At 47.4% G+C, this 13,926-nt stretch overlaps 1 protein-coding gene across 1 annotated transcript in view; it reads left to right on the top strand.

The window, feature by feature from the left end:
- The window catches only part of LOC138566975 (endothelial PAS domain-containing protein 1-like), a 423,252-nt gene that overhangs the window by 372,132 nt on the left and 37,194 nt on the right, over positions 1–13,926 (top strand). The window contains exon 12 of the mRNA XM_069644763.1: positions 3,914–4,371. Coding sequence (XP_069500864.1) covers positions 3,914–4,371 — 458 coding nt within the window. The remainder of the gene's footprint in view (positions 1–3,913; positions 4,372–13,926) is intronic.

Raw genomic sequence — 13,926 nt, 5'->3', positions numbered from 1 at the left:
TTAAGAGGTGAAAACAAGGGAGCGCAGACAGACGATCTTCAGGCATAGCGTGTAAAGATCGTGCAAGTGCACAGACGGTCACAGGGAGGGCATGGGAAGTCCAAGTGCACCCGGTCGGTGGGGACTGGGGTATGTGCAGAGAGAGCAACTCTCTTTGGTTTTTTCTCAAGTGCACTAATTGTGTGTGGGGTGTAGGGCCCTGAGGGAAGCGCGAAAGAGGACTGGCGGGGATACCAGGGACCTGTGAGACTCTGAGGTACACCAGGCGGCCAGTCAGCAAACTGTAAGGAAGAGGAGGAAGAGAGGGAAAAAGCTGAGAGCTAGGTTTGCAGGGAACGGGGCAAAGGAGAAGGAAAAGGAGAAGAAGAAGGTGTTGAGGAGTTTGCAGAACTTAATAAGATCAGGCTCAAGACAGAGGTTTGCAGAGAGGCTATTCCAGGGGGAGGCACCTGCTGAGGATAACGATCGCCCTCAAAATCTCTACTTGGAAAACCTGCTCACTCACAGAAGGTTGGAGGTAGATGAGCGGAGAGCTGATGAGGGACAGTATTTAGGTAGGCAGTGTTGCAAGTAGGTCGGTCCCAGGCCCCAGAAAGCCTTGTGAACAATGCAGAGGGTCTTGAACTTGATCCTTGCAGCCGCGGGGAGTCAGTGAAGGGATTTCAGCACTGGAGAGATGCGGTCCCTGGGCTTACGGCCAAGGATAAGTCTTCCGGTTCTGTTCTGGATGAGTTGCAGAGGGCGTAGGGAAGAAGAAGGGAGGTTGAGGAAGTCTAGCATAGAGAAAACCAGGGCTCTGGAGACAGCGAGCTGCTGGGGGGAAGTGAGAAAAGGCAAAGTATCTCTGAGGAGGTGTAGCTGATAGTTAGACTTTTTGGAGATGTTCGAACTGTGAGAGGAGAAGGAGAAGAGTAGAGGCAAAAATGACCCCAAGGTTTCTTGCCTCGCAGGTGGGTGCAGGTGCAAGGCCAAGGGAAGCCATCCAGAGTGAAAGTGGGAAAGCGGGAGCAGGGGTCCCAATGCGAACGATCTCTGTCTTGCTGGCATTGAGGCAAAGGTTGTTTGCAGCACACCATGACTGAATAGCGGACAGTCAGATATGAGTGATGAGGAGGAGGCGGCTGAGGGTAGCCTGAAAGATAGTTGTGTGTCATCCACATAACACTGGAAGTTAGAGGCGAAAGTGACATTCACAAGTGCCAGGGCAGCCATATAGATATTGAAGAACCAGGTGCATAGGTTAGATCCCTGGGGGACGCCGCAGGTTAAGAGAGCTATAATCGAGAGAAAGGCTTCGGGTTCCACCTGGGATGGGAAGTCAGAGAGAAAGGAGGTTAACCACGCCAGAGCCTGACATGTGAGTCCCACAGTGTCACAGAGACATGCAATAAGGATGTTGTAAGTTAAGCATGCCAAAAGCAGAAGAGAGGTCAAGGAGCATGAGGACAGAGGGAGTGTTAGTGTCAAGATTTGAGAGTAGATCTTCACCGGTGTTCAGAAGAGCTGTTTCGGGGCCTATGGATGCTCTAAAGCCAAACTGATGGTCACGAAAGCAACCAAAAGATTCAACATGGATGGTCACCTGAGAGATAGCAAAATTCTCTAGAGGTTTTCTCAGGAAAGAGGTGATGGAGATAGGGTGGTCGTTTGCCGGAATGGAGGGGTTGGCAGAGGGTTTTTTGAGCAGAGGATGCACAAGGGAGTGCTAAAGGGCAGTTGGGAAGACTCCAGTGGAAAAGGAGAGATTGCAGAGATCAGCTAAGACTGGAGCAAAGGAGTCAATATTGTCTTTAAAGATTTTAGAGGGGCAGGGGTGAGTCTGTTTGGATGAAGCCTTCATAGATCAGACTTGTCTGGTGACCTCATCAGGTGTGACAGGTGAGAGAGAAAAGAGGGTGAGTGGAGGGAGGACCAATGGAGGCTCCAGTGTTGGTGTATGCTGTGGAGTGGAAGAGATGGTGGAAAGGATGTCTTCGGTTTTTTGGATGAGGTGTGCAGCCAGGGACGAGCAAAGGTCCTGGGTGGGTGTGACAGAAGAAGAGGCTGCTGCAGGACTGGCAAGTTCCTTGCAGACTTTGGGCCTCATCACGACTTTGGCGGTAACCCTTAAATACGGCGGTCGCGCTGTTACCGCCAGATTTAAGGGTCTGCCAAATCAGGACTTCGGCGGATTTCGCCCCAGCTCTTGGCTGAGGAAAAATCCGCCGAAAGTTTGCGCTATTACCACCAGCGGGAAATCTGCCGGCGGTAAGTGCGAATTTTCCCCATTGAGCCCAACGGGAAATGGGGCATTCCGGAATGGGCTCAATAGGGAATGGGGAATTACATTACCACTGAACTCGTGATCCGGCGCTATTAGCGCCGGGGAGTTCGGCGGTAGGGCTAATACCGCCGGCGGTAATACCACTGGCGCTACTGCCAAAGTCGTGATCAGGCCCTTCGAAAAGTTCGGCCGTGTTGTTTGATGCCGCAGAGATGCAGGCTTGAATAAAGACTCTTTTCTTGGAGTGGATGCAGAGTCAATATTGCCTGTGAAGGAGGCAGCCGGCCAGTTTGTCAGATCGTTCGCCCAAAGCCTTCCATTTCCGCTCAGCTGCCCTACACCTGCGTTTAAGGGCAGCCAGGTCGGAGTCGTACCAAGAGTTGCACTTTTTGGAAGGCTTCAGTCGGACTCTCATGACATGGGCAATAGTGTCAATAGTGTTGGAGATAGAGAGAATGAGGTTAGCGAGGGCTGTGTCAGGGTGGTAGTCACCCGCAGGAATGGGTTGAGGAGATTAGGTGGTGGCAAAGGCAGTCACTGTCACTTTATTCACAGGTCTGTTGACTTTGAAGCTGAGTAGTTGTGCCGGGCGAGTTGCTGCAAGAGGAGAGGAGAGCTTCAGGTTTGTTGAGAGAAGAGAGGGAGGTAGTGAGAGGGGTAAAGAGAGATGAGTGCATCCAAGGTGTGGCCTGTGATGTGCCTGGAGCCCGACGGTAGGATATAGAGGGAGAGAGAGTCGTAAAGGTTGCGGAAAGGCCCTGAGGAGTCAGGAGAGTCCAGATGGATGTTCAGATCCCCCAACAGTAGTTGAGAGGAAGTAGAGAATAGGGAGGAGGCCAGGTCAACCATTCCAAGAGGAAGAGAGTGGACTGACCTGGTGGCCGATAGAAGGTGCCCATAAGGAGAGAAGATTTAGGGGCGAGTGAGAGTCTGCAAACTAGACACTCAAAGGAGGAGTAGGCCTGAGTAGGGATGATAGACACAGGTATCCATTCAGGGAAGATGTGCCACTCCACCACCTGTCTTCTTAGGCCTGGGCGCAGAGAGGATTTTGTAGCCTTCAGGGAGGAGGGTGTCAAAGCTTGTGATGCAGCTATCCGTGAACCATGTTTCTGTGATGGACTAGCACATCAAGATCCATGAGTTTGAGCAGGTTGCTGATGTCAGGCGAGTGTTTGACGGCAGAGCGAGTGTTGCGATTGGCAATGTGGAGAGTCTTGCCATCTTTAAATGTCTTCCACGGGGGGGCACAGGGGACAGTGGTTCCCCCCCAATGGTGGTAAGAGGGCCAGGGGGATAGTGGAGAATAAAAAGGAGCCAAGGTGGTAGCACTCCCTCACTAAAAGACAAGGGCATTCTCTAGTTTGTGACATTTGAGCAGAGGCTGTTCCTCATGAGTCAACTTCATCCTGTGCCATTGTAGTAGATCAAAAAGAAAATGTTACCCTGGGAAGAGAGCACATCCCCTCCCAGCCCCCCCCCCGAGTAACACTTTTAATGACAGCGCTCTTTATTGCATATTCATGACATGTTCTTATTCATCAACAACAGAAATTCACTGAATAATGCAAAAGAGTAGGATGACTCGTTTGTAATGCCATTTATATGAGATGGTGCCTTCCATGATAACACATCTCCTCTCTGTTTCAGAGTGTGTTCAAGCATTCAGACCTGGAGATGTTGGCTCCTTACATCCCTATGGAGGGAGAAGATTTTTCGCTCACAACATTCTGCGAAGATCTCCCCTCATCCAGGAGCTCCGCGCATGCTATAGACATGCCCGATTTTGACACCATGCATTTCCAGTTTGTTGATAACGCCTCTCTTTTGGAATATTCCCTGCCAGAATTTGAAAAATACCATATATCATCCGAACACAAGATTCCATTGAACCAGGAAGTGATGCGTGCAAGGCCACAGAATGGAAAGATCACCCACTCCTGGAACACAGCCCAAGAATACTCACTACCTTTTATTGGATGGCCTGATGTCCCCTGGCCCCCAGAACTACCCTTTGACAATTCATCCAGTGGAGCTCTTTATGGGAATTGGCCTCCGATATTAGGATACAAAGCACCGGCAATCGTCCCACTATCAGCCATAGAAGGGTAAGAAACATACAATACCACCTTCCTAATTTCCATGACAGAAGAATGTAGCACTTAATTGGGACACCCATTTACAGTTTTGTTTCCAAAGTTGCTGGTAAAGTGAAGCGAGTTTTTGCATGAATGCTAACTAAGGCCAGGAGTACGTCCACACCAAAAAGTAAGAGCAGACTTAACTAGAATGTAGTACTGTATGGAATTTCTAGACATGTCACCATACTCTGTGCATCCTGGAAGGACCTCATAATCTTTGGTTTGGTGCTTACCAATAGAGCTCAGCTCCGGCTTTAACCCTTTGATCCGGAGATGGATGAAACTGACTTTTTATGTATGACGTGTCCAGTTTTCACTAGGAGCCCACTACGAACTTAGGGCTACTGCACAATTCTGTGACACATATCAATGTATAAGGAAGGTGTCTATGCCTTCCCATGGCTTCATGAACACTAGTTTTCAAACTATAATGATTGGACACCCAGACCGTCTTGACCGGGTTACCATCAAGTCACTGGTCTAACTGTCTGATTTCAGAACATTGCAATGAGAATCAAAAATCACTCTTTATGACATTAATAGGTTTGATGCCCACTCGCCACATCCCCCACACACACATGCACACTCCTCCTTGACATTCTATCATAATATCATGTAGCCACTGGCCCAATTTGGGCTCGACTAGGTGGGCTACATGCTTACTTCCTGAAGCAAAATAAAAGGAACAAAAGGTGACGCAGTAGTTATTTTATCGTGTCTGTTTGATTATAACACTTACCAGTGTGCAGTGGACTTAGCCACCCAGCCTCACCGAATATGGAAGGACAACAAAGAAAGGGGAAGAACAATGGAGCAAGTGTCCCCTGCACCGGACTGGAATGGGCAGGGGGGAGAGTGCTATGAACAAATAACTGTTGGAGAGGGAGACTGTTGAAAAGGGAGCCATAGGCAACAAGTGGCGATTCCTGGAGGGCCATGGCGTTCAGTGCCCCACCATGGCTAAATGACATTTATTAGGGTGTTGCCCAGGGAGAAGATCAGGGCCACCAGGTCCCAGCAGTGGGTGCGGGACAGTCCAGACAACACAGTGTGGCTGTGCCCCATGTTGGCCCACAGGGGGAGGAACTGATGATACCAGATACCAGAAGGGCAGGGTGGTGAAGAATCTAAGTTACAGGCCATTGCATCCCCTCAGACCGGGTCAAAAGCTCTCGCCTGCTGCTGAAGCACCAGAGTAATTTGTGTCGCTCATGGTCAGAGGAGAAAGGGTGCGGTCCCAGCTTCCTGTAACGTTCACCGGAGACTGTAGCGGCATTCCCATGGTGGAGGGGATGCCACCTGGAGAGATCAATGCAAGGTCAGCATGGTGGTGAGTGAGGTGGCCCCCAGGGCATGGCGGTGCCACAAAGGTATGTACTTATGCCGGGATATGGCGGCAGTGAATGTGCCACCCCCACAGGGGCACTGTGTACCGCTAAGAACACTAAGGGAGTGCGCAGCACGTGCAGCAGTGATGCGGCATACCCATGTGTTGGACAGAGCCACCATCGGACAGAAAAGAGGCGCAGGCCGAGCCTACTGACATGTCCCATGTGGTGTACGGGGCACCGCCAGAACAAGAAAAGTTCCTGGAGGCATCGTCCAAGTCTGATGTGGTGTCCCATGTGGTGGACGGGGCACCACCAGAATGAGAAACATTCCTGGGGCCGGTCAGCCCCATTTAAGTGCCTGGAGCAGACCCCGCCCATCTCAATCAATGACAACACCAGACAGGTACTAGAAGTGTGTGGCTGACCGCAGCAGCCATACCCATGACACTACTGTATACAAGTCAAATGTATATATATTGGCATGCTTCTATGTATTATTAGTATTTAGTAATTAGCTTTTACTAATTAGTGTATATTAATAGTAATTAGTGTTTTGTTATGTATATACATGTATAAATTAATACATGTATTAGTATTGTTTAGTTTGCTAATCATTTAGGTTTATATGTGATTGTCTAAGGATATTTATGTATTTTATTTTCTGAAAGGGGTTTAGGTATAGGGCTACCCTGGCGTGATGTAGGGAGGAGAAGTAGTGACCTAGTGAAGGCCACCTAAGGGATGGAACCGCCCACTGGGGCCACCTCGTGGCCTCCCTCTATGGTGGATGTTCACAGATAGAGTAGGGGCCTGTTCTGTGAGTCATAGCCCAAGTGTCTCCTTTGACCCGTCTCAGGGAGGGTGGTTTGATGGGGCAGAACTGTCAGAGGAAGATCAGGCCAGGGCAAGAAAAGGGAGCGTAAATAGGGGAGCATTTGGAGGGTCGTCTACTAAATTATTATGAATTAGTCAGTCAAAATCTTTATTACTTTCTTTTTGCAGTGACAAGTAAAGGGGAGAGTTTGAAGTTCATGAATGCCCCAAATCTCATTCTCTTCAGTGTTTTTTTAATTTCAATATTTGTATCATCAACTTTCCATAAGCATACGAGCAACATCACAGGAAGTGCAGAAGAAGTTATAGAAAAGAAACACACCGTAACATGACATATTCAACATACCTGGATGATAAAGGGAGCATCTGCAGGTGCTTTATATCATCGGGTTATCGTGAGCTTAGTATATTTGCGTGGCAGTGAGGTCCACGAGCAGGGGGGAAGTGCTTAATTAAATTAGATTAGAATAGAGCAGGAAGGAGCAACCTTAATAGCACAACAAAGCTACAAGACACACATACCCATACTTACACCATTTACTGGGTGGCATTAGTGCAACTGACATAGGCACGTCAGTTGCACTAATGGCAACATCATGATATTGATCAGTCTGGTTTGCTGTGTTATGTGGCATACCAGAGTGTCCTGGATAATTAAAAGTACAATAGCGAAGCCTCTTTCTAGAATTAAAGTTCTAGCAGTATCAGCTTTCCATGCAGCGCTACCACTAGTTCATCCTCGGTGCTTGCGCAATAGGACTGATCAGGGGTGTTGCTAGGTCTGTAAAAGATCTGGGGCTACACTAATTTTGGGACTGTCGGGACTGGGGGCTAGCTAGCCTTTTTGGTTGTAACCCCTCAGCATCTATCCGGGGCTACAACCAAAAGACCTGTGTCTATAGCCCCCTCAGCCCCCCCTAGCAACGCCTCTGGGACTGATGTATGTAATGATCGCTGATTGCGGCAGCCATCTTACTATAGGAATTCTTCAAAAATGACAGTGAGCCTGTCCACCCTGTGTAGTTGCCATCTCTTCAGGAATATAGCACATTCTTTATAACAAGTCTGCGAGACCAAGCTCTCCCAGTCTTTGACACTAGAGGGGCTCACTGCTTTCTAGGGTGACATAATTAACTTCTGTGCTACATAGAGTAGTGCATGCCCCAGCCTGGTCCTTTATGTTATCCTCTACACCCCTGCAAAACAAAAAAAGAATAGGATCGAGCTGTGCCGTCCACCCTGCCAGTCTGTGAAATTCACGGGTCACTTTACCCCAGAACCTCTGCACTTGGGACATGATCATAATATGTGCCCCAGCATGCCTAAGTGACCACATCACCTCCAGCAATCTGGTGATTCTGCACGTCTCATAGCTAGTAACTTCACCGGTGTGTAGTAAGTGTGCGGAATAATCCTGAACTGTACGTTTCAGTTCTTTAGGCTATTGAAGCCATGTAAAATAGATTAAAGAAGTCGACAATGTCACTGCTATTTAGTGTTCTGTGTAAGTCCTCAGACCATTGGGTGGCTAATATAGTGTCACACGGCATATTAATCGGCATAAGAGTTCTGTAAAATGTTCTAAGCCTGGGATAGCCCTCCCTTCGGTACAATATGCTTTCATCCGCAAACACCACCCTTTCGGGTGAGTCTTCTGTAATGACTTTGTTCAGATCATGCATAATAGCCACATGCGTTAACCATTCAATGGCAGGTAGCCCTAGTAGTTCATTGATTTTCTTGGAACTTCTTGGAAACATAATCGCTAAATAGTTCAGCAATAGTAATGTCTCACCAGTGGCTATCTGCAACAAATTGTTTGTGTTTCTTACCACAATCATTAGAGTCTTATGAATGGACAGCCGGGGCAGGATGCCTTCGTTGTTTATCGATAGTTTACATAGGGTTCCATGGCAACTTTTAAAAGTCTCAACTACGATAGGGTGCTTTTTAATTGTGGTGAGTAAACTGCTCCAAGGGATCACAATTGCCTTGGAGAGGTAAATGGCAGAAGGGTAACCTTTTCAGTCTGTGAGTGAACAGCATGCCGTATCAGAATCGGCCAACCACCTCTTGGTCCAAACAAGCTGTGCGACTATGCAGTAGTTTGCCCATAATGGGAGGGCAAGAACTCCATCTTCTTGCCAGCCTGGAGTACCTTAGCTACCAGGTGAACCTTTTTATATTTCCAAATGAAGTTGCGGGTGCTCTTCTCAAGCTATCGCAGAATAGCTGCGCTAGGAGGGAAGGGGAGCATTTGTGGTAAGGATGTGATTTTGGGAAGGGAGTTCCATTTAATCATGTTTATACATCCCTAGAGTGCGAGTGGTAGTTTGTTCCATCTAAAGAGATCTGTACAGATTTTTGGTACTATTATATTATAATTCTGAGGGACTATTTTACGTATGTCTGCCATGATGTATATTCCTAAGCATTTAATGGCCTTTTCTTGCAATTTGAATGGTGCGAAACAGTCTGGGTCCTACGGTATATTCGGGCAGGTTGGCATCATCTCTGATTTGTCAAAGTTCCCTTTATATCCTGCCACTTGGACATAGAGTGTTAATATTTCTAGAGGTCTTGGGAGTGTGTTCGCATATTATCCCACTTGCAGGAGAACATCATCGGCATATAACAGGATTCTATGCTCTACTTCCTAAATTGTGATTTCTCTGTAGTGCTCATTGCGTCTAATTCTGGCAGTGTGTAGCTCAATAGTGAGTGCATTGAGCAACAGAGAAAGCGCACACCCCTGTCTTGTGTGGAACTCGAAGTGGGAGCTTGTTTGGGCATTCATAAGAACAGAGGTATTGGGGGATTTGTATAGCAGTTTCATTAAACTCAAAAAGTGCCCCTCAATGCCGAATGTATTTAGTACCCTAAACATATAGTCCCAGCTGACTCGAGCAAAATACTTTTCGGCATCGAGGGAGACGATCACTGCATCTGGGTCGATTGTGTCTGCCAGTATATTTACCAACATTTGCAGGTTGTCCGCCAAGTGCCTGCCTGCTATGAAACCAGTTGATTCTGCATGCACTAAAGTTGGGATGTAACGTAAGGGTGTTGCCAGGCATTTGGTTACCACTTTGACATTTGCATTAATTAGGGAAATTTACAGTATGATCCGCATCTTGTGGGATCTTTCCAATTTGTTTTCATTAAGACTATATTTGCAGTGTTCATTGAATTGGCTAGCTGGCCAGATTCTCCCGCTTCCAAGCATACTTCCCAGAGGCGAGGAGCTATTTGCTCCAGCATGGCTGCATAAATGTCAACCATCAGGCCCTGCTGCTTTACCCTTAGGCATCCCAAGAATTGCCCTCTGATTTCATCTAGCAAAAGAGGGCTGTTCAGAGTTTCAACGCCCATATGATTCAATTTTGGGAGGTCAATGGCAGCTAAAAAAAACACCCAGCTTGTGAGTGTCTAATGGAGGAGGGGGTTACATATAGGCTCTCATAAAAATTGTAGAACTCAAGATTAATTTCTCGATCTCTGTTAGCGAGCACACCTTCCACCTTATAAACTTGCTCCGTGATCCTATTTTGTTGTTGGACTTTTAGCATGAATGCTGTTAAGTTGGCCGATCTGTCCCTTTCTTCATAAAGCAGCTGAAATATTTGCCGACACTGTTCATAGTAAGGGCTTTGAAGTCATGTCGTGCTTGGGTTAGATTGCACAGTGAGGCTCTATCTCGGAGATGTTTATGAGATTGTTCTACAGTCTTAAGCTCATCTGTGATATGTGCCTCTTTGCTCCTCCAAGTACGTAGCTTGTGAGACTAAGCTGACACGTACAGGAACCACTCAAGAAGGCTTTGTAGGCATCCCAGAAGTGGAAGGCAGAGTATTCTTCTCCTATATTTCTTTTGGGTTATTTGCTCTGGGTACTCCAACATCCCTACATTTAAACAGCAGTGTGGTGTGGGCTATCTTCCACTGAAAGTTTGCCATAGAGAGTGATTGGGGTGTGATTTCATAGTGTGATGGCAAGGATGGTGCATCCTGTTATGCAGGGCAATATATGTTGCGGTGCAAGCCAAATGTCTATCCTGGTATAGCTGTGGTGGGGCTGAGAGAAAAGGGTATAATAGCATCTCTATGGGTTACACACTCTCCACACATCTTTGTATTTCATGTCTCCCATTAACTCCTTATGAGTGCAGGTCTCCCGTTGTGGGCTACGTGAGGCAGAATACCCAGGGTGCGTATCCAGCATAGGGGACATTACTAAGTTGCAGTCTCCTCCCTTAAATGTGAGACTAGTCATCAGGTGGGCCATCGTTGTAAAGAGATGTATACAAAAGTTAGAGTTGCTACAAGTAGGGCTGCATACATTTATTAATGTGATAGGCTGTGATCATAACGTTCCCCGCATGATAAGGAAATATCCATTAGGATATGGTAAGGGTTTTGTGAGAAAGAAAACGGCAGTTGTCAATGGAGAAGAATTGGGTCCCCTTTCTTCCATGGGAAAGGTGCGGAAAAGGCTTGTCCTACCCAGCCCCTGCAAAGTTTCTGCACTTCCTCCATAGCAAAATGAGTCTCTTGGAGGTAAACTATGTCCGCCTTCTGGTTATATAATTAGCAATCCTGAGTCTTTTTACTGGATTATTCATACATTGTACATTTGGGTATATACATTTTAAATTGACCATAGCTATCTCCTGATGTTTGCGGGCCTTGCTTAATCGACTCTGACCCAGACTGCTCCTGGGTAAAGCTATTGCGGTACAACAAGAGATTTGCTTGATCACATACCCATATGGTTATGGACTCATTGATTGACGTGAACTTTTCAAATGCTTCTATCACATTAGAATCCCACCAACCTAGATTACAAATCATGGTCCACCTATACATTCTTATACTTAACATTGCTTCTCTGAAAGAGGGATACAATAAGAAATAAGATTGCGGTTAAAGTGGAAGGAACATCTCCTTTTTGCTAGAAGCATTCCCCATCTCAGAATGCAAAGGTGAAGGCAGCAATAGTGCCTTCTGTGTGATCACAATGACCAACATGCACTACACACTCAGCAGATGGAGGGACTGTCGAGTATGTTTTTTAGGGTAGTTCTCTGTCTTCGGCTGGGGCCTCCCTCTGGAACAGCCTCCCTGCCACTCTAAAACTTGAGGAGAACCATCTCGGATTACGGAAGCACCTCAAGACCTGCCTCTTTTCATCTGCCTTCGCTCCCCCTCCCCCCTGCTGATCTGTTCTCTCTTGGCACCGTGCACCTGGCCACCCTCCCTCTGTCTTTTGGGCCCAGGAACCTGCTCATCCTGCCACCCTCTTGCACTGCCTCCGGGCCACCCCTTGCACTGGGGTCTGTATCTGTACCCATACAGCCCCCCCTTTTTCTTCCTGCACTTCTCAGACCTATCCTGTCTGCTGCCTTAAACCTAGCACTTGCAAATTGCTGGCTGCATTACCACTGTTTGTTGCCTTTTTTATTTATTTATCTGTTTCTCCTCTGCTTCGCACTTTCCACCTCTCCCCCCTTCCATGCACTTTTCCCCTCCCCCTCTCCCATGCACTTGCGATTCTCAATCTAACTGGGCCTAGTAAGATCTCTGTTTTGTTTTCCCCTGTTCCCCTCCCTTGCCTTGTCGTGCTCTGAAACACTTGTGTACGTGCGCGATAGAAATAAAATATCAATCAATCAATCAATTACTTGCATGGCCAGACAGACCACTCTCAAGGGCTATCTCAGTTATTTGGTCCATGTTCATGGTAGCCCAATAGAGGTGAAATCTAGCTGTCTAGAAGTCTGGCGAGTGAGTCTTAAACAGCTTACCATCTCATCTCCATCTCATGTGGTAGGTTTAGGGCCTGGTGTGATGGGCACGGAGGGTGTGAAGGGCATAAGGAGCATGATTGTAAATAAAGTACATAGGGCTACGTTAGCCTGCATGTACAACTTGAAGGTTACCACAGACCAATTCCCGTACCTCGGGATGTTGTAAAAGCCTGAGGCGTACGGGACACCTGGGGAGAGGAGTTTCAGGTTTCATCAGCAGTCATTATATTCATTCCTTGCTTTGCCGTGTTTGGGAGGTGACAGAACCTTTTCCTTTAGTTGTGGCTTGACTCTAGATTTCCCCCTTGCTTTCTTTTAGCCTGCACTGTTCCTTTCCAGGGAGGAACAGCTGTGACCTTCTGAATGCTCTCATGAGAAAGGTTGCCACCAGTTGCTGTGAGTGTAGTGATTCTTGAGGAACACAAACATGCTGTTTCGAGTAGGTCAACGCCGTATCTGGGGTGTCAAACAAGTGCCATTCACCCTGACAAAACACACAGATGATTGCTGGGTACTGAATGTAATATTGCTCGTTCGAACCTTTTCACGCCACACAAATGTGGTTGAATTCCGTCTGTTCGTGAGAGACCTCAATGGAAAAGACATTGAAAACCATCACTGTGCTGTTTTCCATTTTTATTTCTCCAACGCGTTGATATCCATGCATTACTTTGATTTAATGTCGTACATTTAGGAAGTACACAGTGGGCCTCATTACAAGTATGGCAGATATCACTAACGGCCACGTTGCTACTGTACCGCCATACTACGAGTTGTGCTCGCGGGTGTCGCTCTGCCTGCCAGGTTCAACCTGGCAGGCAGTGCGGCACCCGCGGGCATAACTCATGGATGCACCGGCACTGTTGTGAATGGTGCTGGTGCATCCAAGCTCCCCATTCCCATTCAGCCCTATGGGGCCGAATGTGGAGTCTCTTATTGCCGGCACCCGCGAATGGGTAATTACCGGATCCGCCAGCCTCGGCATGACCCGGTAATTGCCCATTCACGGGTGCTGGTAAAATCACGGGGCTGGCGGAAGCCGTGCCGTCAGACCCGTAATGAGGCCCAGTGATGTTCCTAAGACGGTCCCCTCTGTTCGGCTGTGTTATTTAGGGCACTACGGGCTCAAACTATGATAAGGTCTTTGGTGTTAACCTGTTGAATGCCTTTTTCAAGCAATTCATAGACCACCATTTCCACTACGTGCGTGTCCTTATCTTCTGGTACCCCAGGGATACAGACGTTATCCTTCCTTTCTTGGTCCTGCACCCTTGCTGTGATGCGTTCAATACCTTTGATTGTAGTGTCCATTTCAATCGACAATGTCTCATATTTGTCTCCCACTCCACTTATGTGTCGCTCATTGTCGGCTTTGCATTCAGACTGCAGGTTCATGCAGTTGTTGAGGTCTTGAAGCTCCTTGGCAACATCTTAGACAGCATTATTTGTGTCTAGTACTCTTTGGTTTAGCGTTTTCATGTCTAGCATGGGAGTTAGCAGCTATGGTTTCTGATAGTCTGAGCCTTGTTTCCGCGTTCTTCTCTGTGATTG

This window comes from Ambystoma mexicanum, chromosome 2p (genome assembly GCF_040938575.1).
Source record: "Ambystoma mexicanum isolate Mex_15411 chromosome 2p, UKY_AmexF1_1, whole genome shotgun sequence".
Lineage (NCBI taxonomy): Eukaryota > Metazoa > Chordata > Amphibia > Caudata > Ambystomatidae > Ambystoma > Ambystoma mexicanum.
This window is presented reverse-complemented; position numbering and strand designations above follow the sequence as displayed.